At 41.9% G+C, this 27,833-nt stretch overlaps 1 protein-coding gene across 1 annotated transcript in view; it reads left to right on the forward strand.

Annotated features, from left to right (window-relative positions):
- LOC121439863 (glypican-4-like) overlaps positions 1–27,833 on the forward strand; it is a 109,680-nt gene that overhangs the window by 73,928 nt on the left and 7,919 nt on the right. The window contains exons 2-4 of the mRNA XM_041640486.1: positions 2,928–3,086; positions 14,800–15,191; positions 26,441–26,606. Of these exons, the coding sequence (XP_041496420.1) occupies positions 2,928–3,086; positions 14,800–15,191; positions 26,441–26,606 (717 nt within the window). The remainder of the gene's footprint in view (positions 1–2,927; positions 3,087–14,799; positions 15,192–26,440; positions 26,607–27,833) is intronic.

The raw sequence follows: 27,833 nt of genomic DNA on the forward strand, positions 1-27,833 counted from the left end.
AATCCTCTTGGATATCCTGTTTGTTGCCCTGTGTCATGGAGAATCTGCAGTTTTGGATCTGCAGGTTTGTCCCCTTCACATGCTCCAATAGTTCATAGATTGGGTGGATGTTGGGATGGGTCAACTTGTAGGTCTGTTTCTGGGCCTGGGTGGTAACCGGTTGGTGAGCTCGCTAGCTTTCCCTCATCCTCAGCTCCAGAATAAACTCTCCAGCACTGCATTGGTTGGTTTACCCAATGCAGCAAGGAGCAGGGCCAGTTCTCCCGCTCTCAGGTCCTGCGATCCAGCTTCCCCTCACTCACATCGCCAGAGCCAGCTCTACTGTTCTTCCCAGGCAAAAGGGGTTTCGTCAATCTGAACCTTAGCAACCTTTGTAACTGCTTTTCTTTCACTGAGAGCTGAGTTATTTTTATAACTTCAGCTGTAAACTATTTTTTAATCTTCTTCAAATCTTTTTTCCCTGTTAGTAAAAAATTATCTATTGTCCATGGCTTTCAGAAATCACCAAGGAAACAATAGTTTGTGGGTGGAGAAATGATTGTTTATTTGAAGATTGCCCTTTCATGCCTCACACATTTTAGTTTCATTAGTAACAGTCTCTGTACCTTTTAATTGCAAATAATGATTATATGTTGTAGGAAATTATTTTAAGGTGCATTACTTTTGTTTATGCTGTATTTGTTTAATTCAGTGAAGCTGTGATTTTTTTTTCTCCTGTCTAAAACATCTGGTGGTCTAATAAAAGAGCTGAATGGCCGATAGTGAGGTAGGAGAAAGGATAGGTGGGGCTGGGAGGCAGGGAGTACAATAGGAGGGGCAATCTGGGAAGAAAGGAAGAGCAAGAGAACAAGGGGAGGGTCCAGCCATCCAGCCAGTTGTGGAGTAAAACTGAAAGTAAGGTTTACAGAAGTAAGAGAAAGGGAAACGCTCAGAGGCAAAAGGATAGATAGATTCATTTAAGATAAGATAGGCTGGCTAGCCAAGCAAAGGCCAGACATTTATAAGAAATAAAAAGCCTCCATGTTTTTATTTGGGAGCTTCGTGGTGAGCTCCCCCCCCAAGAGTAAAAAACAACCAACAGCATATATACTGAGTGCATGATAAAAATAATTACTCTCTCTCTCTCTCATATATATATATATATATATATATATATATATATATACATATATATATGTATGTAATTATTTGTATCTAGGCAGTAATAATCTAGTGATAAGCAATTCACATACAAACTCTATTTTATGTTCAACACTCCCACCTAGCCCTAATGCTCCTTTGGTGTCTGTGTTAGGGGAAGGCTTGTTTTATGAAAGTATACAAAAGCCAAGCAGTAGAAGATGTATTTGTCATCCCATGGCCCTCTGTCTGTTTAACACACTAGTGTCAAGCTCCCATGTCTCTAGCGGATTTATTCTTGAGATTGCATTTTGAGATGAAGTCTCACCATGTTACCCCTCCAGTAGCTGGGACAATAGGTATACTAGGCCCAGATCCCTGAGATTTTGATTCTTTTCAGATTCTGCTTTGTCTTACGTATGTGGACAGCAATAGCAGAGCAGTGAAATCAAATCTTGTGAATTTGTATACAGTTTTATCAACCCAGTAAATATTGGAGAGACTCAAGTCATAGTACCTGGTCTGGTTTACTTTTGGGCTTTTTCTGAACCTCCTTGGTCATTTTGAGGTGATGCATTGGTTCCTTCAAAGCAGAATTTTCATTCTGTGACTGACCAAGATCCAAGAGGAGGAGTCATAGGAGAACCCATCCAAACCTTACCTCTGAACTGTGGACAGATTGTAGTTCTAAGAGCATAGACACTTTGTGGCCTAGGTCGCTATACATGAGCCATCTGACACTTTTAACTCTGGGCTACATCACCACATAAAGATCACACTTATTGGAAACCACCGGTCTGTGGGAAGATGAGGAATAAGTAACTACATCACACAGAAGGTAGATATAGTCTGATAACCTACCTAGCAGGTGGCAATATAAAATCTCAACATAGAGTATTATCTGCGATCCCTTATAAAGAAAGGATTTAGCATAGAGATTATCCAATATGAACCTCCATAGTTTTTCTTTGTATGACCAACCCTGTGAAATGTGTATGGGTCTCTGCTTTTCCTCAGTAGAATTCATGCTTTTATAAATTTATATGTTACTTTCCTATACTACAATGTGGACTTACCTATTGGGTTCTTATCACACTTTATAAACCATTCTCTCTTTCTCTTGAAATATAAACTCCCAAATTCTTTTAAAAGAATCTCTTATTTACAAGAATTATGAAGTATTTCACACAGAATCATAAGGAATTTATGAAAGAGCTTTGTGTTACTATCAATCGATGCTGTTCTTACGGCCCCACAGTGACTTCTGTGGTTAAGCCATCTTAATTACAAAGTTTTACAAAGTTCTGTTTTTTTGTTTTGAGGGTGATGGTAGCTTTATGACTCATCACAACTTCCATTTTAAATTCCAATTCTAACTCTATATAAGTTCATTAAGTTGTGAAGTGGTTAGGCCTGGTTAATTTTGGTGTGTGATGTTTTATTTATTTGCATTTTTTTTGTTTTTTGAGACAGGATTTCTGTGTAGTTCTGGCTGTCCTGGAACTCACTTTGTAGAGCAGGCTGGCTTCAAACTCAGAGTGCTGGGATAAAAGGTGCACACCACCACACCTGGCTGAGAGCTTTTTTTAAAAAAAAAAATAAAGTTCTATTTCAAAACAACCACAACAAAACTGGGATACAAGAATAAAGAGTTTTCATGTCCACGAGTCCTTTTAGATCTGTGCAATGGTTGAGCTTTCACAAAGGGCTTCCCTGGCGACTGTGAAGAGGATTGCACACCAAAAGCGAGCCTTTCTCTCTTGGACCTGCTGGCTAGTGCTGACACAGATTGTCTTTCTGCCTTCCAGGCGACCATTTGAAGATCTGTCCCCATGGCTACACCTGCTGTTCTCAAGAGATGGAAGAGAAGTACGGCCTGCAAAGTAAAGATGATTTCCAGAGCGTGCTCAGTGAACAGTGCAACCATTTGCAGGCCATCTTCGCGTCCCGCTACAAGAAGTTTGATGGTATGTGTTCTGAATTGCATGTAAGAGGTGACAGCTGTTGGGTGTGAGCGCTTCTCAGATGGCTTCTGTTCTCTCTCGGTGCTTCAGTTTCCTCCTAAGATGTGATGGTGGCCGTGTGGTTTAAGCAGGCTTCCAGGGGCAAGTTAGCTAAGCAGCTTGCACTGGCATCTGTATACTAGGCATGATGGAAATATGGTCAATGGGAGTTAAAAATAGATGAGTGTGGCAGACTTCTCGACCGGCGAGAAAGAACAACCACCACACCAGGATTCTACTCAGAACACGCTTTACTGGAGTGTCCTTGATTGATGGGGAGAGCAGGAAACAAAGGGGGTAGGAAACGAGGGGCAGGAAGGGAAGGGTAGGAAGCGAAGGGGCAGGGAGCTAAGGGGAGAGACAGCATGAAGCGAAGGGACAGGGAGCTTAGGGGAGAGACAGCATGAAGCGAAGGGACGAAGGGCACTGAGGCAGCTGCTTAAATAGGGAATTGGCACACGGGTTGCCCTGTGATTGGCTGCCATCAACAGCTGACACCAGACCGCATAGGGATAGGCTCAAGGATCCTCATCCATGCATGCGGGAAGGGGGGGGGGGAGACGGGGAGACAGGGAGACATGCAGCTCTCAAAGGCATAGCCAAATATGGAGTTGTTTATTTTCAACAAGACAGGATGCCGGCGCCATCTTGTAATGGCAATCCGTCCGGCTCCCTGCAGATGAGGTTCATTTAAATCCTTTCCTTTCCTTTCTTTGGGTGAACACTGCATAGTGTTGTTGACGCAAGTCACTGAACAAACGACTTCCTAATAAAAAGCAGGCATCTCAGAACTGTCCCCCCCCACCCCCGAATCCAGTAGAGAGGTTCTACAGATGTTGGACTTCATATTAAATTTCCCAATGGACTACCAACTACAGTTCTTCGAATCCCCATAGCACATAGACAGGATTGGTGCTCAGCTCTTGAGCATCCATGCAGCCAATAACCTGGAAGTAGCCACTGCTCTATGCTCTTTACTAAGCTTGGCTGCTTCTCCAGGCTCCTTAAGAGCTGAGGTCTGGTATAGTCTTTGAATGGAAAAACCACAGGACTCTAAACCCTCTAATGTGGTTACTTTAATAGAAAGGAAGGAGGCAGATGAGAGGCATTTCAAGCCCTACCTGAAGCCACACCACAGATAACAGATGCAAAACTAGAATATGGGGTCCCAGCCTCCCTAGGATTCCTTTCTGTGATGTTGCTCACTCAGGATTGTTGTGAAGTAGACGTGATTTAATCAAAACAACTTTCTTTGTGCCCGTTTTAAAGGCCATTCTAATTACATGGTACCTTTGAAGCAAGCTTTTTTTTTGACATTATGCGTGGTGAAGGAGTACAAGGCAAATTTTCTAGATGTGAAACGTCTTTGAATATTCCTGCAAAGGGCTTGTTACCATGGTGAAAAGTTAGACGAAATTAGATTTGATAGAGCTGATAAGACAGTTCTCAACTATAGAACAGGTTGTATTTCAGGCATTTGAGAGTCATTATTTGAAACTTTTTTTTTGTGACCAATTTAATAAGTATTAGTAAGCTGTCCAGGCTAGACTGTGACACATTTTATTTGTAATGTAGTTGTACTTAAATACTGTCTGGATTCTTTTTTTTTTTAGTGTATACCATTGATCCTATTCACTGTTTCAAGTACACTGTGTGCAAGATGTATTTGGTCTTGTTTTTGCATGCTGTGGCTGGGGAAGGAAGCCAGCACATCACACACGCTATACATGTACTCAACCACTGGCCTATACCTCCAAACCGTTTGGTTTTAATTCTATTTCATTTCTCTGGATGGGAGAGAATAAATATATGTATCTTTATATCCTCCTGATTAACCCAGCCCTGGTATATCTAGCTTTTTCTGTTAAAGGACACATGCTAATACTTTGTGAAAATAGATATTATTGGCAAGTACAGTGTTAGACTCTTCCTTGTCTCTGGATCACTGCTTTTGTTTTGAAAGCAGCGACTCATTCCTATTCTCATTATCCATCCCCTCCAAGTCTATCTAATTTTTTGAGAGTCCTGTGGTTTGTGATCTTGCTTTCCCTCCCTAGTGCTAGGGCTACAGGTGTGCACTACGTGCCCAGAAACAGTGACAATCTCTCGACTCTGGCATAGATGTGAATGGCTCTACAAATCACCACATGGGACTTTCATAGCAGAATTACAAAGGAAACAAGTCCTGCTTCCGTTGAGAGCAAGATGCAGTGGAGATTCCCCATCCCCAAGCCCACCTTCCCTAAACTACCTCATTCCTTTTTTTTTCTTTTTTAGATGCAGTACACTTGGAGGCCAAGATAAGAAATAAGGCATTTAATAAATGCTTAAGCTTGAGGTTGAGAGAGATGCTCAGAAAAAAATGTAAGACACACCCAAAAGCATAGGTCTGGGTTTCTTACAGAGAAAGTTGTTGACTATAACAAATATCCAACTCTTGGTACAGACTTCTCCAAAGAGAATTGTCCTATTTCTGGTTATACATATCTTTCTCAGGAATAGAGCCCACAGTCATTGCCTATGGGCCTGCTGGTTTAATGTTCTCCCCCTTCTCTTTCCCCATGGTTTTATAGCAGTATATTACATAGTATGATTACAATGTTCAGGCTTTCTTTTGAAGAAAGTTATATAGAGAACCGCTATGAGTAAGTGTTAACATATGCTTGGATTTTTTTAAAAAACATATAAACAATTGCTCTTCTTCACATTCAATAAATACATTAAAATTTACCTTTATAAGTTCCCAAACCTACTAAACATGATTATAGAACTTCCGTTTATTTTTTTCTGACTCTAATTTAAAATATGGCAAAGACAATAAAGTTAATGAGTACCAATTAAAATTTGTTGTGAACCGCTGAAATCCGTTTGGTCTGGAGATCAGACCAGAGCTGGAATACTTTGCACATTTTATTGACGTTTTCTGAAATCATTTTTCATAGCAAAACATCAGTTGTCTGGTGCCCAGCGATCCTTTTAGTAGGCGCTGCATCGGATGTTTGATTGATAGTTCCAGGGGTGTTGAGTAAAGTGCTTTAGGGTTATTTCAATTCTCAGAAGTCCAAGGGTAAGGTTGTTTTGATCAAAGAACTGCCCGAACTGTGATAAAGAGGACAAACCTGTGTCTTTGATGGAAAGGGAAGAGAGGAAATTCGGCAAAGAAACAAGATTGGTGGCTAGGGAACGAAGAAGATAGCAGAGTTACACACAAACCCCTGGAGATACATAGTGAGGAAATAGCAGAAGGAGAGAGGGAAATAAGAGGTGGTCTGGCCAGGTCCAAGTTCAGAATGCATACTCACAAGAGATGATTTTGAGCCTTGGCAACTTCCTGTCTTAGCAAAGTGTTATGTAGATGCATGAAATGGCTTCACTGACCCAGGTTTTGGTTACTGTGCCTCCGTTGCAAGAGAGTGTGGTTCATTACCTGATTTGCCATTTTTAGACTTATCAAATGTGAAGAACAAATCTTTTTTCCTGTTTCCTTGTCTCTAAGAATATTTTAATTGGGGGGTTGTTTTGCTTCTGCACCTCTCATTTTCTGTTGTTCGTATATCTCAAGTGACTCATAGTTTATAAGTTGATTTGTACATTCTAAGTTGTGTGTGTATGTTTTCAGACCTGCATAAATACAAGAAAGACCTCATTTGACAGTATCTCCATATAGCACTTCAACCAGTTTCCTGGGTTTATTTTTAAAATATTAAAATTATATTACTACTATCGCTACTTCTTATCATCATCATCATGCGTGTGTACAGCTGGTATGTTCATGCCACAGGGTGTGTGTCAAAGTCAGGCAACAACTTTCAGGACTTAGTTTTGTTTCCACTGTGGGTTTTGGGGATCAGACTCAGTTTATACCCCCTGAGCAATGTTGCCAGGCTGCCTGTTCTTTAAATGTGTGTCTCTGGAAATGAGGACTGGCTTTTGTACTTTTTCTGTTCTGCAAGCTTTTTTTTCTATACTTGAATTTTATTGAGCTCTCCATTTTTTTCTGTTCCTGTCCCTTCTTCCCCCCACCCCCTCAGCCCTCCCCCATGGTCTCCATGCTCCCAATTTACTCAGGAGATCTTGTCTTTTACATTTTTTTCTCTGCTCCCCTCCCCGCCTCTCTCCTCCCCCAACCCAACAAAGACAAGATCTTCTGCAAGATTTTTTTTTTGTCAACTCTGTCTTAAAATGGTCCCAGAGCCAAAACTCTGGAGTGACATGGTTAGCTGCTCCCCCTCTTGGCCAGTCTTGGGAATTTTTTAGTAGCGAAACTGTTCATTAGGTGAAGCAGTCTCATGACTATGCTAAATAGTTCAGTGGCTGTTGGGAAGAATTGCTTGGCAAAGGGAATAGAAATAGTAGAAGGGAGCATAATCCGTGTTTGGGGGAACTACAACATAAAGACTCGTCCCCCAAATGTCTGCCACTTCGTGAGGCCCATTGTTTTTAAGAGAAACATAGGCTATTAAAGTGATCAAAGCTGCTGGGTTAAATACATTGCTGGATTGCATCATGAAAATTGCATGCATGAAAATGACGCAATCCCTGTGAAGAAACACGATGGCCCAACAATTACCTGAGTCACACTGTGTGCTAGAGATTTTGCACACTCAGAGAAATCTTATAGAAAACCAGAGATGACACCCGATACGAATTTCTTGGGAAAACTCTCTTACTTTGTCATTTTAGGCGGAAATTAAGACACTTCGGTTGGGAGACAGAGCACAAAGAATTGTTAGCCCGATTCTGCAACAGGACCCTCTGTGACCTGGAGCAATTAACTGGGTCTCAGTTTTTCCCTCCATAAAATGAGTGGTTGAGCTAGATGCTCCCTCAAAACCCTTTCAATTCTAAAAATTCTGCGAATCTTTTAAGCATGTGCCTGGACCAGCTGCTTTCGTGGAAGGTCTTACAAGTTGCTAATTAGCCCATCTGTATGGGACCCTCTTTCCCCCTGTTGTTTCTTAACCCCCAGCTACTTTCCCCAGGTCTTTGAAAACACTCCCTTGAGCCTGCAGCTTGTTAACTTGAATAATAGTTGAAATTTTCTGAATTAGCTTAAAAGGCACATAAAAGACATAATTGTCTGTTCTATCTATCCACCTGGGCTGGGCAGGCTAGAGTGGCTAACATCACAAGCCCCCTCCCCCCTCTCCCCCCCCCCCACTCCCCCGTTACCATAGCACACAGGCATGATATGAAGTACTCTTCAGACTTCGCTGAATCTGTGTTTTAATCTCTGTAGTTGATAACAGCTAGTACTTCATTAGGCCGGTAGGAAGACCAATGTGGAGCCTTCAGTGGTTGAAGGCATTTGAATTCAGAGGCCTATGAAAGTACGAGCCTCAGTGAGAGTAAACTGTCCACTCGCCTTCGGTGACAAAAATACCTCAGCTTCATTGCCATTGAAATTTCATGGCTTAAGTTGAAATTTTGAGAATTTTTTTTTTAGCCCCCTGGTCTTAACTATTCTTTTTTTTGAACTTCGTGGATTTGTTATTGGAGCGGGGAGTTTGTTGCTGGCCCATGTTAATAAAGAGCTCATTTTTAGATTAGAACAAACCCTAAAACATTTTGAATGTTACGGAAATGTATATAGTAATATAAACTGAGACTGTCTTCTGTTTTTGGAAACAAGGTCACATTATGTGGGTCAGGATGGTCTTGAAGTCACAGAATGACTAACGGGGTACATGACCACTGCCTGTTTTAGAATTTGTTTTTATTATTTTTATTTAAGCGTACCCGCCTGTGTTCATGCATGATTATATGTGCAGGACTGCAGGTGCTTGGGGAGGCCAGATGAAGGCCTCAGATACCCTGGAGGTAGAGTTACAGGCTGTTGTGAGCCACTTGCTGTGGGTGCTGGCACCTGAACTGGGATCCTCTGCGAGAGCAGTGTATCCTTGAATAGCTGAGCCATTTCTCCAAGTCCCTAGATTTTTTTTTTAAGTCTTCACTTTAGATTTCAGTCATTAAGACTTTAAAACAGTTGTGGCTGTTTGAACCTTCACTACAGTGTAGTGGGCACCAATTCACAGGCAGAGTGGCCACCAAATACAAAGAAAGACATGAAGCCTTCTGGCCTATTTCAAAATGCATTGTTCTAGATCACACTAACTGCCTTTGAGTTTTGTTGGCAAGCACTGCTATTTTATCCTGTGTTCTTTCACATCCATGTGACAAACTAAAAATCTGTGTAGTTTTAGAAACCCCTTATTAAAAGGATATGCTTGTTTATTTTCATTTTATGTGTTCGTATGTTTGTCTGACTGCATATTATGTGCATCGTGTGCACGCCTGGTGCCCATGAAGGTAAAAAGAGGTCACTAGAGTCTCTGGACCTGAGGTTACAGACAACTGTGAGCCACCATGTGGACACTGGGAAATGAACGCTGTTCCTCTGCAAGATCTACAAGTGTTCTTAACTGTTGAGCCATCTCTCTAGGCCCTAACTTTTCTTTAAAAATTTACCTGTGAAACTTGCTGAGAATGATTATTAGCAGCTTTTTTTTTTCTTCAGCGCTTTGAATTAGTCTCTGAAACGTAAGCGTTTGCTGAGGTTTTCATTATCTCATTGGATTTAAAGTGTGTATGCGTCTCCGCTGAATCCAGAGCAGTCTTAGTTTGAGACTTTATAGTTGGTGGGCAGAAGTTGCTGATGCAGTTGGAGGCCAGTACAAACCTTTGGCTTCACTATTTTGTTGTGTACTGAACCTGGGCACTTGAAAGGCTGCTCCTCCTTGCAGCCCTCCTTGAGGTGGCTACCTGTTCAGGTAAGGCTCCATCTGCTTGACAGAGAGAATTCCCAGGCTGTCATGCTCTAGCCCATTCTTGCTCATTACTCTAGCCCATCTTCGTCACCCCCCCTCCCTTGGGAGAATTGATGGAGCCCTGTGAATTTAGAAATAAATAGGTCTCAAATATCAAGTATATTCCATTGGCACACCTTTCAGGTGATTGATTTGGCAGCGTGTTAAAAGATTTAAATATGTTCACATCCTTTGACTGCTAAGTGTGTATCCTAAGGAAGGGTAGATATGTATCAAGATTAATGTAGAATGTTAATATGCACATTATAGTATTATTTACATGTGCACATTTACAGTGTTACAGTATTAATTAGACTACTGAAATTTGGAAGTAAGCCAAAATGTTTCATGTGAGAGAAATAAGTTTTCTCCAAGGAAGAGCACAGCAATTGCTTATCCAATACCAAATGATTTACCTTGAAAATACACATACAATAACATTATACAGAGTAAGCATATTATATTTAGGGATATGTCTGTACATGTGTGTGCACATACATACACACACATGCACGCATGTAACAACAATTAATGAGAAAAGAGACCATGAGTTTGAAAGAGAGCAAGGAGGGACATATGGGAGGGCTTGGAGTGAGGAAAAGGAAAGGGAAAATGATGTAATTATACTATCTTTTATCTTAGAAAAATTAAATAAAATATCCACCTTATTAAAAATGATCCTCCTGGAGAAGCTTTAATTCTAGAGGAAATGTTAAGTACGTAGTGTTACACGACAGTAGTATGGAAGCACTGGGCTGTCAATCATGTGGCCATGTGAAAAAAGACAAAGAATCCAATAAGCTTTTGGTACTTCCAAGTTGTGGAGTTACAGATAATTGGAGTCTTCTACATACTTGTCCTAATTTTCAAATTGCTCTGGCGAGAAAGATTCTGTTCAGCAAAAGAAGTACTTATCTTGATGAAAAAAAAATGAATGCTGATTTTGTTAAATGATGTTTTTCTTTGACACTGTTCACCTTAGACAATTTGGGGGGATAAAAAAAGAGGTAGGGCATTGAGGCCTCCGGATGAAACCGAGTGAAAGAAGTAAGACTCTTCTGTACATGGGAAGGAATACCATTTTTTTCTGATTATAAAATACTCCTGAGGACAACGGAGGAAGAAGCCCTGTACACTGTTGTAGGGTCAGCATAGCGACTATGGAATGGAGTGGAACTATGAATTCTAAGAGTAGCCTGCTGACTGTGAAGTGGAGATCATCTACCATGTTCTACTGCTGCACATAGAAGCAAAAGAAATGAGATCAGTCTGGCAAAGTCACAACTGCCCACACTGCTGACAGTGACCAGGACTCAGAACCCCACTTGTCTATCAACTGACTAATGGAAGAAGACAATTTGATGTTCACACACAGAATGCTATTCCACCATAAGAATGAAATCCTAGCATTTGTGACATTGTGGAAGTACTACATGAGGCTTTAAAAAATAAAAAGAAAGAAAAAAAAACCCACCGAAGTTGAGAGTAGATTCAGGGACTGGTGAGGGGTATTAGGGAGGAGAAATGGGAAGAGGTTAATCCTTGGTTAAATATTATAGTTGCTTAGGAGGAGAAAGCTCTGCTGTGCTATTGCCAAGTAGGTTGACCATAGTATGTATCTCAAAATAGAAGAGAGTAATTTGAATACACTTGCAAAAAGGATTGACAGGAGTTTAACGTGACAGATATGTTAATCTCCCAAGTTGATCATTGTCTAATGGATTTGTGAATCAAAATATTAATCTTACCTCAAGAATGTGTGGAAATGTTATGTGTCAGTCAAAAATTTTACGTCATTGAAAATTTTGAGGGAGCAAAAATTGAAACATTGAAAACAGTCATCTTTGATCATCAATATTCCTCCATCACCACTGTGTTTACTTCATCCTTTTTTTGTGTGTCAACACAGAACACACAAACATGCATGCAATTAGAACCACTAATTAAATGGTTTGGTGCCATGATTTTTCTTGATATGAGATCATGAATATCACATAATATCCTGTTAAGTGTTGCACGCAAAATATAGCATGGAGATGATTGTTGTGGCTGCTCTAGCTTCCTAGCTTACTTGTTTATGTGGGCCCAGAGCCGTCTCTGGGGGCCCATTGGATGCAAAGTAATCTGAGAGTGCTCAGTTCAGCTGGCTAGCTGCGGGACAGTGGATGATGCCAGCAGAAGTACTAAGTATATGGTACTGAGTTTGAGTCCCTGGCAACTTAGCTAAACTCATGGTCCGTGAGAGAATAAACACTCTATTTTCTCCCTAGGAGAGGTCATTAATAAAATTAACCTTGGAAAGGGAAGACTGATCCTTTGGCAGTGCCCCCTAGCACTCTTTGATATGCTAACAGCCCCAAAGGAGGACTGCAGCTGGCAACTGGCTTGCTAACTTAGGGGCAGCTTAGTAATTTACTATCCGCCGCGAAACAGGAGTTGAGTATGTGACCTTTTAGTGCCCCCATGCTCTTTCAGGTGCTCTCCAGGAGTGACATGCCATGGCAGAGGAAAGTGTCTGCTGTGGCTTTCAGACTACTGAAGAGGCTGGAGTAGACAGTCCCAAGCCAACAGGTCCCATCGTCAGGAAGAATTTTTTTGTTTCTCCTTTTCCCTCCATTTGTAGACGCCCGACTTAGCTGTTCTTCATTACATACTTGCTCGCAGCGAGAGACCGGATGGATGACTCCTTCAGTTTGCCTAACAGTTAGAAGAGGTTGGGCTGTAGCACTTTAAAAAGAGGCTTCTGAGGAATTTAGTTGCTGTGATAACTTAGTGTTGGCATGTCACACTAAGGCTGTGAGATGCAGCGTTTATAGTGAAGGAGGAATTAGTGCTTATGTATAAAAGACAGCTTCCTCATAATGTAAACGCGCGGGGCTGATTTATGGCACCGAACAAATGGATTGAATAGAAAGAGCTTCTACTCTCTCAAGGTCGTGGGTTCCTTCTAGAATCCATTCTAGCTCATTCATCAATAGCCAGTTGATTGTTTATATAGAAGGAACTAATGGTATTTAATAGCACAACCAGAGTTCCTTTGACCCTTTTCAAGAACTTTGGATGTTTATTTGATGGAAGACAAGTGACTGGCGATAGAAATTCCAGAAGCACATGATGTCCTCTTTTAAAAGGCAGGATATTTACATAGAATACTTTGATAGGACAACTTTGGCTTTCCACTCAGGTTTTTCCCATGTTAAGCCAGTACTTTCTACACTGGAATAATTGAATTTTAGAGCTGAGAAGTGTTTATAGTCCCCAAGCTCAGTTCTTACACCCACCAGGCCTCTGGGAAATTGAATAGTCTGCAGCTAAAGTGCTTGGGAGGAAGGAGGGAAGAGGCCCCAATTCCTAAGTTTCAGCTGTGTGCGATGCTTCCAGCATTCCGCCTTCCAGGTAGTGTAAACTCTCTTCCCATGGCTGATGGTGTTTCATCCCTTAGTTTCCACCCAGTAGTTGCTTCCAGTCTCGTGGATGTCTGGGACGTTTCACAACCTTGGGAGGTAGAGCTGTTAAGCATTTCCCTTTGGATAAACAGCTCCAAGTTTTATAAGGCTATAGGCCTTCTCAGCGGACCTCCCAACAGCTTGACCTTCATTTCTGTTCCCCCCAGATGGATTATGTTCGACATCATTAGGCAAGACATAAGCCAGTCTGTTAAAAGATGTTCTAAATGGTTGCTGGCATCAATTCTAGGAGCGACGATAGCGTCACTCCGTGTATTATTAGTAGCGCCTGTGTATATTGAGCATGACTTTGTGCCAGCATTGGCCATGTGGGGTGCAAGAGAATGGCCTGTTTTGTAAACGGGACGTCGGAGGCTTTTATTTTCTCAACCATGGCATGTAAACCTCAAAGTAGGAGTCTTAGGCTTTCCCCACCGTTCACACTGCTTGAGGCTCGTAGCATATTATAGTGCTGAGTTCTACTCCTGAGCTGTGGCCAATTGTGAACTCAGGGAGTTTCGGCTGCTTGAGCCTCACCGCATGTACACTGAAGCTTCCAAATGGGGAATTACAGAAATAAACCTGTTCACAAATGCTCGGTTACCGCCTCCTCTCTGACGTTCAGACAGCAGGAGCTTCCCGGAAAGCAGACTCTACAAGCAGTTGCTGGATAGGCGCTCTAAGTTCCAATTAACTCAGCCTCTGATCAGTGGGAACTCTGGTTTACACCACCCTTGGCTGCTTCCCTTAGCCAACTCTTATATTATAATTGGTTTCATTAACGATTATGGAGGATGATTGCTATGTGTCTTGGCCTAGGCAGGTCTTCTTCAGCAGTTAGGATCTGACCACGATCCTGAGGAACAAGAATAATGTCATGGATGGGTGGGGCCCGGATGGAGACAAGAATTGCAGCTCTCAAGAAAGTTGCTGCAAATGATGGCTGTGACCCCATACCTGAATGTATATTGCTGCTGCTACTCTTTTCTGGCTTACTTCCTTGCTCATTTGTTTGTTAAGACAGTCTTGTGTCTAGCCTCAACTTCACTGGGTAGCTGAGATTGGCCTTGAACTCCTGATCCTCCTGCCTCCCAAGTGCTGGCATTACACGCCGTTGTCATATCCAGCCTGCCGTTTTTGTTGAGGGATTTCAGAATGTTATACTGATTACTGAGAAACTGCTGTTTTAAATTTTCCTTCTCGTTCTCTATGAGAAAGAATGATGTTGTGATATAGGCTTCCTTTCATGACAAAGATTTGAGATGCAGACCCCTCAGAAGCGGTGCACTTTCCTACAGACATGCTTTCCAGCTGAATGTCACAGTTATTTTCCAGTTTTCAAATTCACCTCACTCAGCTATTTAATTACTAGAAAACAGCCTTTCTAAATGTTTTCTCCCTCCCTTTTTTGGCTTTTCTTTTTAGAATTCTTCAAAGAACTACTTGAAAATGCAGAGAAATCCCTGAATGATATGTTTGTGAAGACATATGGCCACTTATACATGCAAAATTCAGAACTATTTAAAGATCTCTTCGTAGAGTTGAAGCGCTACTATGTGGCGGGAAACGTGAACCTGGGAGACATGCTCAATGACTTCTGGGCTCGCCTTCTGGAGCGCATGTTTCGCCTGGTGAACTCTCAGTACCATTTTACAGATGAGTACCTGGAATGCGTGAGCAAATACACAGAGCAGCTGAAACCCTTTGGAGATGTCCCTCGGAAACTGAAGCTCCAGGTTACACGCGCCTTTGTTGCAGCCCGGACTTTTGCTCAAGGCTTAGCAGTTGCAAGGGATGTAGTGAGCAAAGTCTCTGTGGTAAGTTCTCTGTGTGTATTTTGGGTTTTGATTTTTTTTTGGTTTGTTTGGTGTCAAAAGGAGGTTGCAGAAAGATTAAAAAACAAGTCATTGGGGTTCGGTTGGCTTACTAACAATCTTTTCTTGGTTTCTCACCTCCCACATTTTGTCCACACTCTTTAGACTTAACTCACCAGTGCTAGGGCTAGATTTCTTTTTGTTTGTTATTTATTTTTTGTTTCTTGAGACAGGGTTTCTCTGTGTAACCTTGGCTATCCTGGAACTCACTTTGTAGACTGGGCTGACCTTGAACTCACAGAGTTCCACCTACCTCTTTCTCCCAAGTGCTCGGATTAAAGGCATGCACCACCACCACCAGGCTAGGATGAATATCTTTATATATCATTGTTATTTTCTAGTTTCCTTGGTAGCCATTCTTAAGTGGGATGCACATTGACTCCAAAGTCTTAATTATAAAAATAATTTTAACAACTCATTCCCCATCTGTTTTTAGTTCTTTCTCTTTGTGCAAAAGAATCCTCCCCACCTCAGGCTCCACACCTAGTTATTTTGGATGAGCATGTTTGAGCCCACTAGTTGCAATTAGGAAATCATTAGTATCCATGGGCATTTGTCCTTATTATAAAGTGTGCTCAGAGCTTTCATGACAATTGCTGTGCACTATTCAGGTCATGATGATCATGACTTTGGTTCGAGAATTACCAGTACAGACAATACTGTTCTAATACCTGGTAAAAATGAACCTCTCGTAAATTAAATGAGTTGACATAGACCAGGATTTTTCAGATTGTATTCCATGGAGACACCTTAGAAGGGTCTTCATGAGCCTCCGTGAGGCGAAGCAAAGGGGACTTTTATATTGGTTTAAGACTGAGTTATGTGCTTTAGCTGCCATAGAGAAGCTTTGCTCTCCTAGATTTCCTGCAGTAGAATTCAGAGCAAGATTTTAAATTGGGAATGGTTCACTCTTCAGTGAGATTTGCAAGTTTTTAGTTTCTGTAGCTCCGGGAACAGAAGCCCAGGGCCATGCAGATGTGTAGCCAGTGCTCTTCCTTCTGCTGAGCTGTGGACCTTAAGCTCCAGAACACTTGTGAAGGATCTTGTACCACTAGGCTTACTTGAAGCATTTTGGAATTTGGGACTGCAGAAGGTATTGAGTGTTCTGAGCTTTATGACTGATGTGCGAGGACCCAGCTCACTGTGGATGATCCTGCTACTCTTGGGCAGGTGGTCCTGATGGTGTAAGAAAGCAGACTGAGCAAGCTGTGGACAGGAGAGCAAGCCAGTACGTAATACTCTTCCATGGCTTCCCCAGTGTGGACTGTGACCCAGGGTATGTAAGGCAAACTTTTCCTAGGTTGCTTTTAGTCATGTCTATTACAGCAATAGAAAGCTAACTTCAGACATCTTTTATGACTTAATACCAGGGAAGAAGCATCTATACTGGAGCAAAGTTATCTTGGTCAGACTGCTCTTTTCCTTTGGCTCCCAAGTGGGTGGCCAATTTGTGAGCCACTGTTAACACTGTACACACTGTCTGTGTGCACAGATAGTGGCTTTTGCTTTTGTCATTTAGTTGTTTTCATGATTAGACAAAAGGTCAACATGAAAACAGCCAGCAGATCAACGATCACAGAGTTCATCTTAGAGTTAGGATGACCAGGTCATTTATTATCCAAACCAAGGCACTTACTGTCTAAACCAACAGATGCGTATTAATAAACATAACCAGGCAACAGGGACCACTAACTGTTAATGAGCAACCAAGTGCACAGAATGTACCTGCCACCTTAGTTGAGAGGAAGCCAGTGTTTACCAGAGGGAAGCACATGAATCTAAAAATAGGATGTTACAGAAAATAGATGCTGATTTTTGGGACTTAGGAAATAATATGTATTGTATTCAATTAACTGATTCTCTCCTGTCAAGGCTGTAAATTGTTAGGAATTTCTTTGCAGTATACTTTTGCCCACCCTCTCCTTCTTCTTCTGATTCCTTCATTGTCTGTGGCAAATATTTGGTGGGGCATATGGATCTAAGGTAGTTAGAAAACTAATCTCAATGCTGTACTTCTGTCAACTGCAGAAATCATTTTTAATCTTGGAAATACTTAGGTCTCAGTCTGGAAGTAGTCCACCGTTCACAAGTCTTCGAGGCCCATGCCATTGGCATAAAAGTTCACCTGACAACATTTGCCCACTTTTAGCAATTCTTCATGTTCATCCTGAGATGAATGGGCAGGAAGGAGTTAATGCGTGCTGTAAATGCCTGTATATACATGTGGACCTGTGTGCTATGTGTACATTGTCCAGAGAAAAATAAGAGTGTACATACCGCCCTAAGCAATTGTTTGAAAAAAAAACTTTCTTTACATTAACCAAATATGGGTACTACTGTTAGTTGGGCAAGAAGAAAAGCTACTTTTTAACGTAACTTCTTAAGGTTTTTTGTTGTTGTTTCAGAATTGAGCTCTCTTCTTTATTCATTTTTTTACTTATGACTTCCTAAACGTTTATAGTTTAATGCGTATATAGTGAATACAAGATATATCCTGTAATTTACACAAGGCAAAATTATTTGCCAGTTGGTTAAAAAATATCATCAAGGGGGCTGGAGAGATGGCTCAAGTGGTTAAGAGCATTGCCTGCTCTTCCAAAGGTCCTGAGTTCAATTCCCAGCAACCACATGGTGGCTCATAACCATCTGTAATGAGGTCTGGTGCCCTCTTCTGGCCTGCAGATATACACACAGACAGAATATTGTGTACATAATAAATAAATAAATAAATATTATTTAAAAAATATCATCAAGCTACATTAAATGTTATGCTTGTAACTGGAAAATAAACAAATACATAAATGGATTATTTTGGCTTCATTATTGAATAATTTCCCGACTTAAGGACTGATTTTAAAACCACAACCTTCAACTAAGTTGGTTTGTAGTATTTGAATAACAATAGTAAAACACATATGTATTCAATCAAAAGAAGGCAAAATTAGAATTGTATCAGATCTATCTCATGGGATGTCTCTGTGTAGCAGTATGCCAGGTATTGTTGCAGACTTGGGAAAATATTTACTGGATTAATGTTTGAAGTGTAGCTTCCAGTTAAGTGGAATTTAAACGTTTGCTCTATGGGGAATGTAGTAAATGACCTAACTGTTAAAAAATGTATATTTTAAACCGAGTAAGCAGAAAATTGATATGATTAACTCATAATTTGGTTCTCTACCAGTTTATATATTGTTCTCCTTGGAAGGAGAACAATTTAACATGTAGTTTTATGGTACTTCATAAAATCAATGTCCTCTAACCTGAGAAAAAGCCTTTCAGAGTAGGGAAGCTCTTTGCCAACTGAGGTGATCCAAACCACTGGCTACAAAGAAATCTTTAAAGGCAAGCTGCAGAAGCATCCTGGCCCTTGGGGCTGCTCCCTGAATTCTTGCTTAACTCAGAGGTAGTCTCACTTTCTCGTGGGTAGATACCTTGTTTTTCCAGCTCTCTTTTGCACCTCCAAGATGAACAGTGATTTGATTACCACAAAGCCATTGAGAGGGCCGTCAGTATCAGCAAGCTTTCATTCCTCCCAGAGAAGAGCGCTGCTTGAGTGAAGGACTCGTTCCTTGTTCCTTGCTTCATTTCATATTCGCTGGACCCAGCAGTCTCAGCATACTCCTTGGAGCCTTAAGATCCCAACTGCAGAGATACCCTCCCTCTTCATTAGAAACAGACGGTTCACGAATAGCCTGCCGCTACATGGCTCATGATGCATTTTTGTTAGTTACCTGCTTGTAGCAGTAGTTTTGCCTAGAAGGGTGGAGTCTATTGTGGTGCTTAAGAAATGCACAAGTGGTTACATGCACCATGAAAATTAATAGCTCTTCTGCCAAAGAGATACATTCTCATGGTTTCAATTAACACTGGCATAATAGGACTGTGTCTACACCCGCACCCCAAACTACAGGGGCTATAATTAGACAATAGTGTCTTACCATCGAGGTCTCTGAAGGACACTCCTGCCTTTTAAGCCATTTCTGTGGATCCCTCTTTACTTCTAGCCTCTTAACGATTCTGGGTATTAGACATTTCCTTGTTTTCCCTACATCATTATAAGTGTAAATAAGCTTTTAAGAAACCGAGTATAAACTTTCATTCTACCCTCGTAGTATCTTTTTACTTAGACATAAAGGATAAAATTGCAAAGGGCTTGGTGAGACTGAAGATATGGTGGGGTCGGGATAAAGGTGTATGCCCGGAGGGTGAATGAGTGGAGATCACAAACACCCTTCATCAAGCCAGCTTCTGAAGGACAAATGCTGTATATTTGCTTTGTGATTTCTAGAGTTTATATAGATACTCTGACATAAAACTGCAATATAAAAGTAGAAGAGAAAAGCATCTAGAGGGACAGAAGGAGACTGGGAGGGAAAGGAGGGATAAAGGAGAGACTAGTGGGATGTCTGCTCGATGTGCTTGTATGAAAATTAGCATTAGGTGATAGTACCACACAAAATGCCTAAAAGGAAATAGAGCAAAGTAGAAAAAGAACAAAAAATGTAGAGTCTTTAAGGGAGTTAAAATAATCATATTTTCATATATGAAGCATAGTAGTCCAGTGATTTCAAGAATAAGGCACAACTTCACATATTTGTATAGCCTCTATGTTATCTACAATGTGCCCACAAATATTCTTGAGTGAATTTGAGTTGATTATACATTATGCTTTCAAAATCTCCTTATCCGATCAGTAGTGAGAGAAAGTCGCACCTTCTTGGTATGTGTACTGAATTGAGAAGGACTTAGGAAACTGCTGACCAAACTCATCACATTCCACGGCAAGTGTGGGCTCCCTAGCTCCTTCTCTTACCAGAATTTGGTGAAATATTTCCTGTTGTTTTTATCGGGTGCTTATGTTACCAGGCAACAGATGAAAAGCTAGACCTTTTCTGTTTGTTTGGTGTGTGGCTGTGTGAAGAAGAAAAAAAAGCAGGCAAGTTGGGAAGCGAAGCGCAGCAACAAATGCATGCTCAGAGCTGGAATAAGCTACAAGGCAATGTGTTTCTAACTTGAGGGCAGCCCGCTGACTGCCATTGCTGTGTAATGTGGCTGAAGGCCCGCTCTGGATTTCTGAAATGAAATCCAGGCCGTGGGAAGAGCTCCATTCTAGCATTTTTCTTTTTGCAGACTGCTCACTGGAGGTTTTAATGTGGTGCTTGGAAAATGCGGGTTATTTGGTAGAAAGGCTTTAAAAAATAGGCTTTCCAAGGGGACTTTTCTATAAAGGCTTTTTATAGCAGATATGGCATACAGATGTCATAATGCATGTATATACTCGGGAAGGCTGAGAGGAGGGGGATTACTGCTGTTTCCTCCCTCCCCTTCCTCCTCCTTTTCCTCTTCTTCCATCTCTTCCCCTTCCTTTTCAGCTCTAAAGATGGAACCCAGGACGTCACTACCCCCAAGCTACACACCCACTTTAGAATGGATACTTTTTTCCTCACATCATGCCTCCTGATCCCACCTAACTCCCTACCCCCGCCCAGAATAAAACAAAATAAAATTTAAGAGAAAAAAGGGGGGAAGGGAGAAAGGGAAAATCTCACAAAAGCTGCAGCATGACAGAGTGAGTCATTCATTTTTACATGTAGGCGTTCATTGCAAAGACTCACTGGTCTCTGGTACACCATTGACGTTGTTGGGCCCTCACTGAGACTCTGTTACTACCCTGTGTCATGGACCTCCTACAGCCCAGAATCTACAGGGCCAGCTACCCCACTTTGGAGCTCATCACAGATGGGGTGAATGTTCGGGTGGGCCATCACACCTACATCTTCAGGGTCAGTAAGGTGTAGGGGCCGCTCTCCTAACTGCAGCAGCAGCAGCAGCAGCTGAGGAGCAGGGACAGCTCTCCTGCTCTTTGGGACCTCAGGGCCAGTTCTCCCAACTGCCTCTGGTATTGGTGCGTGGAGTGGAGGGGGCATCTCTTGTCTATGCCGCCACTGATGGATGAGTAATGGGGACAGCTCTTCCATGCTCACGTCAGGGCTAACTCGCCCACACCTCCGCCGACAGGGTTGTCTCTTTCCTGCTGCCCAGGTGAAGGGCAGGGTCTGCTCTCCACAATGGGTACTTTGAAAAGAAGTTAAAAAGTAATTCAATGTCTTCCCCAGTGACCCTTACTATGGTAAATTCTGAGGTGTTTTCTACAGTTGCCTAATACTGAAGAAAATCATTGGTCAGTTGTGAAGGATTTTAAGAGTCTTAGAAATTGGATATTCGTGTATTGGGATTATGGGTCAATTGTTCAAATTGATTTTGGTGTTTGAGTTAATACAGAAATATTCAGTCCAGAAGCGAAAGTGGACACATGTTCTCACCCCTCCATAAATAATGTCAGCCCCTTCTACCTTCTCTAAGGCCTGTCTGTTCATTTCTCTAGGAATTCATTATCTCTGCTGCATTTAGCTGCAGTTCTTTGAAAATTTCAGAACTTGGGTGAAATGTGAGTTGTTTGCCCAATTTGTTTGGTTAAAGGAGGGGCTTCTGTGGTACTAGGGATGAAACCCAGAGCCTGTGCGTGCTAGGCAAGTGTTCTATCACTCAGCTGCACCTCCCAGTCAAGGGAAGTCCTCTTGACCATGTCCATTGGTGTTTTCTTGAGCCTTTGAACTCTTTGTGAGCAGGGCTGGTGAGTAATACCCTGTAATTATATCTCCTTTCTCCTCCCTCTAGCAACTGAACAGTTTTAAGGCATGGTGCTGGCACTCAGTAAGGCATTATTATTTCATTAAACAATATGTCCTCTCCTCCAAGTATCTAGTATGCATTGCTCCATGTAGTCGTGTCCTAAATTGCCCTCCTATGTAAAACCTGATTCATTTCGCCAGTAAACATGAAATACTGCACCTTATAGTTAGAAAGTATCGAGCCCTGCAGTGTGTTTACTGAGTGTGCAGATAGTGTGTGAGGTCTAGGAGCCCCTGTGTTGCCCTCTAGTTTCCTATAGGCTATGATTCCAAAGAAGCCATGTAGATAGATATTCACTAAAGCACCTGGGGCATAGCACTTTCCTGGCACGTGTGAGACCTAGATTTGATCTTCATCACTGAAAAGAACATTAGACATCAACGAAGTTACCTACGTGTGCTCTAAAACCAGACTACCTGGGTCCAAAGCTCAGCTTTCAGCTCTGACCTGAAGACCTTGCGTGAATCCCTGAATATTTCTTGGCCCCCTTCTACTTCACCTCTGAGATCAGCTATTAGTGCTTGCCTCACACAATTGTTTTGAGGGTTAAATGAGTTACTACATGTCGTAAGGCCCTTAAATAAGAACCTGGCATACCTTAAGTATTCCATAAATGAATCCTATGAATCAATAAAACCCAGCAAAAGTCATGTGTGGTTAAATTGGTCATGAAACAAAATATTTTTTTCTTCAATCTAGATTTCAAGACCCTCTTTAGCTAGAGAGATAAATCACTTAATATGTGCTTATCCTAGTCTTATAAGCCTGATGATCTGAGTTTGATAAACCCAAATTAAAAATGCAAGGTATAGCCGGGAGATGGTGGCGCACGCCTTTAATCCCAGCACTTGGGAGGCAGAGACAGGCGGATCTCTGTGAGTTCGAGACCAGCCTGATCTACAAGAGCTAGTTCAAGACAGGGTCCAAAAATACAGAGAAACCCTGTCTCGAAAAACCAAACCAAAATAAATAAATAAATAAATAAATAACTTATTATTTATATATATATAACAAGATGTGGCAATATAGGCTTAGAACCCCAGCTCTGGGGATAGGGAGACATATGCATTCCTGGAGATTGATGGCCTGCCAGCCTAGCCAGTTAGTGAACTGCAGGCCGGTGGGAGCCTGGTATCTTAACAATACAATAACATCAATAAATGAGGTGGGTAGTTCCTGAAGAAGTCAAGGTTGATTTCTGGCTTCCACATGTGTGATTGCATGTGCACACATACTACATTCGTTCTCATTCTCTTTCTCTCTCACACAAACTCTTCCTTCAATGCCTCTTCAACCATTTTCCACTAGTCAAACTCATTGTTCAGACCCGGACAAGCACTCACTCTATTTTACACACACACGCAAAACTGCAAAAGCTAAATAAGTGTGTTCTCTCTGAGTGCTTTAAATCATTCTTTTTGTTCAAAGGTGGGGTGGAAAGGGAGGGTACATATAGTTTTCCTCTTCAGTCTTCATAAACTTTTGAGAAATAACTATATTCCTAAGATAAGTCTAAAACTTGTGACTTTTTTTTTTTTTGGTTTTTCGAGACAGGGTTTCTCTGTGGTTTGGGAGCCTGTCCTGGAACTAGCTCTTATAGACCAGGCTGGTCTCGAACTCACAGAGATCCATCTGCCTCTGCCTCCCGAGTGCTGGGATTAAAGGCGCCACGACCACCCGGCACTTGTGACCTTTTTTGAAATACAATCATAAAGCTCCGCCCCATTCTTATCTCAGCACTAAGTATTCTGGGAGTGATTAACATCTGGATTCAGCAGACCCAACTGAATAAAAGAAAAACAACAGCTCTTAGTCAAGACATATGCACCAAAATGACCATTGGATTGAACATTTTAAGTGGTATGCTGTACCATAGAGGATAAATACATAACTGGAGATTAAAGACCTTGGAGTATATTGCTCTTTTAATTATTCCCCATGTGGCATGAGCTGCTACATGTTTTGGAACTTCTAAAGTAAATCTACTTCAGTATGTAAGTTGTAGAGAGATTGAAGGCAGCAGTTGACTCCGATGGTCACCAGAGAATACAATGTAAGTGGATTGGATTTTATCTTTTCAAAAAGGTCCCAGGGCTGGCTGTGGTGGCACACAGCTTTAATCCTAATACAAAATATGACTTTATGCACTGTATCTTTACCTGAATATTTTGTTTACTTCCCAAAGGTCTGTTCTACCTTGGGATTTTCCTTTGTTTTCTGTAGAGCAGGTTTCATATTCTAATACAGCAAACTAACGTCATGATCCCAGACACATGTTAAATGCTGAGTATCCACATTGACAGTTTAGCTTTCTACACTTACTCCACCAGGACACCGCTAGCTCTGAAGAATAATGTTCAACATACCAAGTACTCTTCTGGAATTCTCCTTTCCTTCCCCTCCACCTGCCTCTCTCTCCTCTCCGCCTTCTTTCATTCCTCCTCTCTCATTAGCAGGACCTCACCCTTTTTTCCGGGCTGACTTACTTGCTGTCCTTCTGCCTCCGTGTCCTACGTCTGTGATTTGAGGCGTGCTCTAACACATCTAGCTGTATTGTGGGGTTTTTTATAAGTCATTTACATAACCTGTGTATCTCCTAAGATCCGGCCATTTAGCGGCCTCTCTAATGTGGACTGGAACTAAAAACAAAGAAGAAAATCAGCATGGCCTAAGAATAGAATTGCCTATCTTCTGTTTAGGATGACAGGAAGCGGTGACACATCTGGGAAATCCTAGGGACACGGTGTCTGATAAGGTGCAGTACTGGAATCAAATGCAGCAAGGTGGCTGTCAGCAGGTTGTTTAATCTCTGCCTATAGTTTGCTTATCTCTCCAATGTGAGAGCAGCACCGCTGGTGTTGGGCTAGGCTCCTTCCAGTGCTGACTTCTTTGGTCCTGTGACTTGGGCTCCCTTCCTCTTTGAGGCTGCTTGTTCATCTGTAAAACGAGAGGTGAATGAGTATCAAAGTCCCAACAATGTGACTCCAAAGGAATGAACTTTTAGCTATCCAGAAAATCTAGTTATCCAGAGAGGCCATTCCTTAAGGATATTGGTTAGCCAGAACTTACTGTACATTAATACACAGTTAAAGAGACTAATTTAATGCTTAGGAAAACATTTGGGAATGGTTAAAACTGTGGAAAAGTCCTAACTCTTTGTAGAGAATGTTGACTTTAGTGTATACAATTACCATCTTGTTGTTGCACGCTTTTCCCCTTTTACGCTGGCATTCTGTTGGGAATAAGCCAGAGAAGGGTGTGTGTGTATGTGTGTGTGTGTGTGTGTGTGTGTGTGTGTGTCCACATGCACCAGATAGACAGCACCATCCTGTTCCTGTTCCTAAGGGCTCTGTTGATAAGTGATATCCAAAGCAACACACCAGAGCAGGTGACATCCATTGCCAGCCACCCTGCATCCCAGTATTTGCTCCCTGCTGTAGTATCTGCTTCTAAAAGCCTATGCTTGAGGAACTAGTTGCTGATGAGAGTGAAGAATGCACCAATCCTCTGATAAAGGCTCCAAAAGAGAAGAGGGCAGAGAGAGTAAGCCAGGAACTTGGAGTTAGCCGCCAGCATATGACACCTAGCTGGGATCCTTTCTTACCATTGATGGAAATGAAGAATGGGATGGAATTGGCTCTTTCATGGTCCTAAACAGTTTCATCCGACCCAACAAGAAAGATGACAGTAAATGCTGTTTATCTTAGAGGGTGGCTAGCCTAGTCTGATTTGAGTAGTGATTTTATCTTTGCTGTTTGACTCCTATAGGGTCTCCCGGTTTCTGCTCAGTGTCCAGCCCTTCTAAATTCTGACCACATCCACACACTCCTATGCCACATTACTGTCCTAGATTCCTCCACCTTCTCCTAAGAAAATACAGGCGCACCATTCCATTGACGTCCCTGAGATGATCTTCATTTACTTCTCCACTGAAATCTAATAACTTTCTCATAACTTAGCAGAAGCCTCATCACTTTGATTATATGTCACAAGAGCACTCCATACTTGAAACCCTGCAGTGTTTAAAGTTACTCATCTTGCCCTATAGAATGCATGATCTTCACCTTCTGAATGGCTTTTCGATGTTGAACAAAGTATATATGAAGTATCCTTGGGAAAGATACTTGGAGGTTAACGTGCAAAGGGCAGTCTTGGACTCAGTATTTGAATACAAGTTGTACCTATGTCTCAGTCTGGTACTGAAAAGCAGGGATTGCAGCAAGGTCTTGAGGTCTACCATCAGCAGCGCTAAACGAAGAAAGACTAGAACTTACATTGACCTCACTCACCCCACCCCTAACTCAGCTTTCTGGCACCTGTCTTCCACTTGTCCAATTCTTATTCTAATCCACTTCCATGGGAGTCCAGCCTCCTAATTGAGAACACTCTTAATTCATCCCGAAGTTCCCGGATGATCCTCCAATGTCAGTTGTGTCTCCTTTAACCCAACTGTGGCTTTCTTTCTTTCTTTTTTTTTTGTGTGTCTTGTCACACATTAGGTGAACCCCACAGCCCAGTGCACGGAAGCGCTGCTGAAGATGATCTACTGTTCCCACTGCCAGGGCCTGGTGTCTGTGAAGCCCTGTTACAACTACTGCTCTAACATCATGAGAGGCTGTTTGGCCAACCAAGGAGACCTCAATTTTGAGTGGAACAATTTCATAGGTGAGCGAGCCATTGATGTATTTGTTTTACTAGCCATGACTCTACTTCTTGCCACAAGGACTGTTGTAATTGCCAGCTCTGAGATTTTTCCTTTCGTTTTAATGGGAAATGTTTGGCAGAGTTCTGGCTGTGCTGCGCTCAGTACTTGGAGGTAGTAAAATCAGCACTGCCAGTCAGTGTCCTCTTGAACTACTGGTGGCATTGCAGAAGACAGTTAGATGCACCGCTTTGAATGCAGCAGGAGGTATCTTTTTGATATTTCCTGTGAAATTCTCAGGTTTAGCACTCATCCTAGGTCTGTTCATGTTCAATCTGATGTACAGTCTTCACAGAGCTATGAAAGGAGCTTTGAAGATTCTCTCTTGGGCTGGGCAGGTGGTCCGTTGGTAAAGTGCTTGTTTTGCTAGAACAAGGGCCTATGTTTGATCTCCACAATCAGAAAAAAAGCTAGGTGTGGTGGAGCACTGGTAATCCTAGGGCTTGGGAGGTAGAGACAATCAGCCTAGCACAAGTTCTGTGCTCCAGGCCAGTGAGAGACCCTTTATCAAAAAATAAAAATTAAGGTGACAGTACCATTCTTAGGGATCCTGATGTTAGCCTCTGGCACAACCCCTGCCCCTACACACAACCTCCCCCCAACACTATAGTCTTTTACATATTTTACATGTCACCCAAATCTTTGGCAAACTGACCAGATGCCCATTTCACCATCAGATCTGAAGAACTCTGATGTGGAAAATTACAAGATTTGTTTTTGTAGGGACTTAGCCCTGGTAGAGTCCTCTTATGAGAGTGGATGTTGAGTCTGTTGATTTCTGCCAATTAGGAAGCCATTACTAGAACCCAGACAGCACTGCAAACCGTCTAGGTTCTGAGAAGGCCAGTTATGATTTCGGGGAAAAACATTAGCCTGATTTAAAGAGCCTGCAGCCTTCTACATTAGTGCCCATTGTGCACGCCATTCCTGAAACCTCCCTGGCCGCTATTGAGGTCACAAAGGCCAGCATTGGTGGAACAGTACATACATGCTTCAAGAGTACCAGTTCATTCTCATCCCCCCAGTCACATTTGCAGAATTGCACACTGAAATGTCTTTAGAGGAAGCAAGCTTTTGCTAAGTCTTCCATATCATGGGAGCGTGCATGTAATTTGCTGGCTCAGTTTTGCTTTAGTTTGTTGAAGGTTTAAATTTTTTTGGAGTAGAGGAAATTGGAGTAAGAAGATACA

Source organism: Microtus oregoni, unplaced genomic scaffold (assembly GCF_018167655.1).
Source record: "Microtus oregoni isolate MIOR12 unplaced genomic scaffold, Mior012 000063F_ref0000156, whole genome shotgun sequence".
NCBI lineage: Eukaryota > Metazoa > Chordata > Mammalia > Rodentia > Cricetidae > Microtus > Microtus oregoni.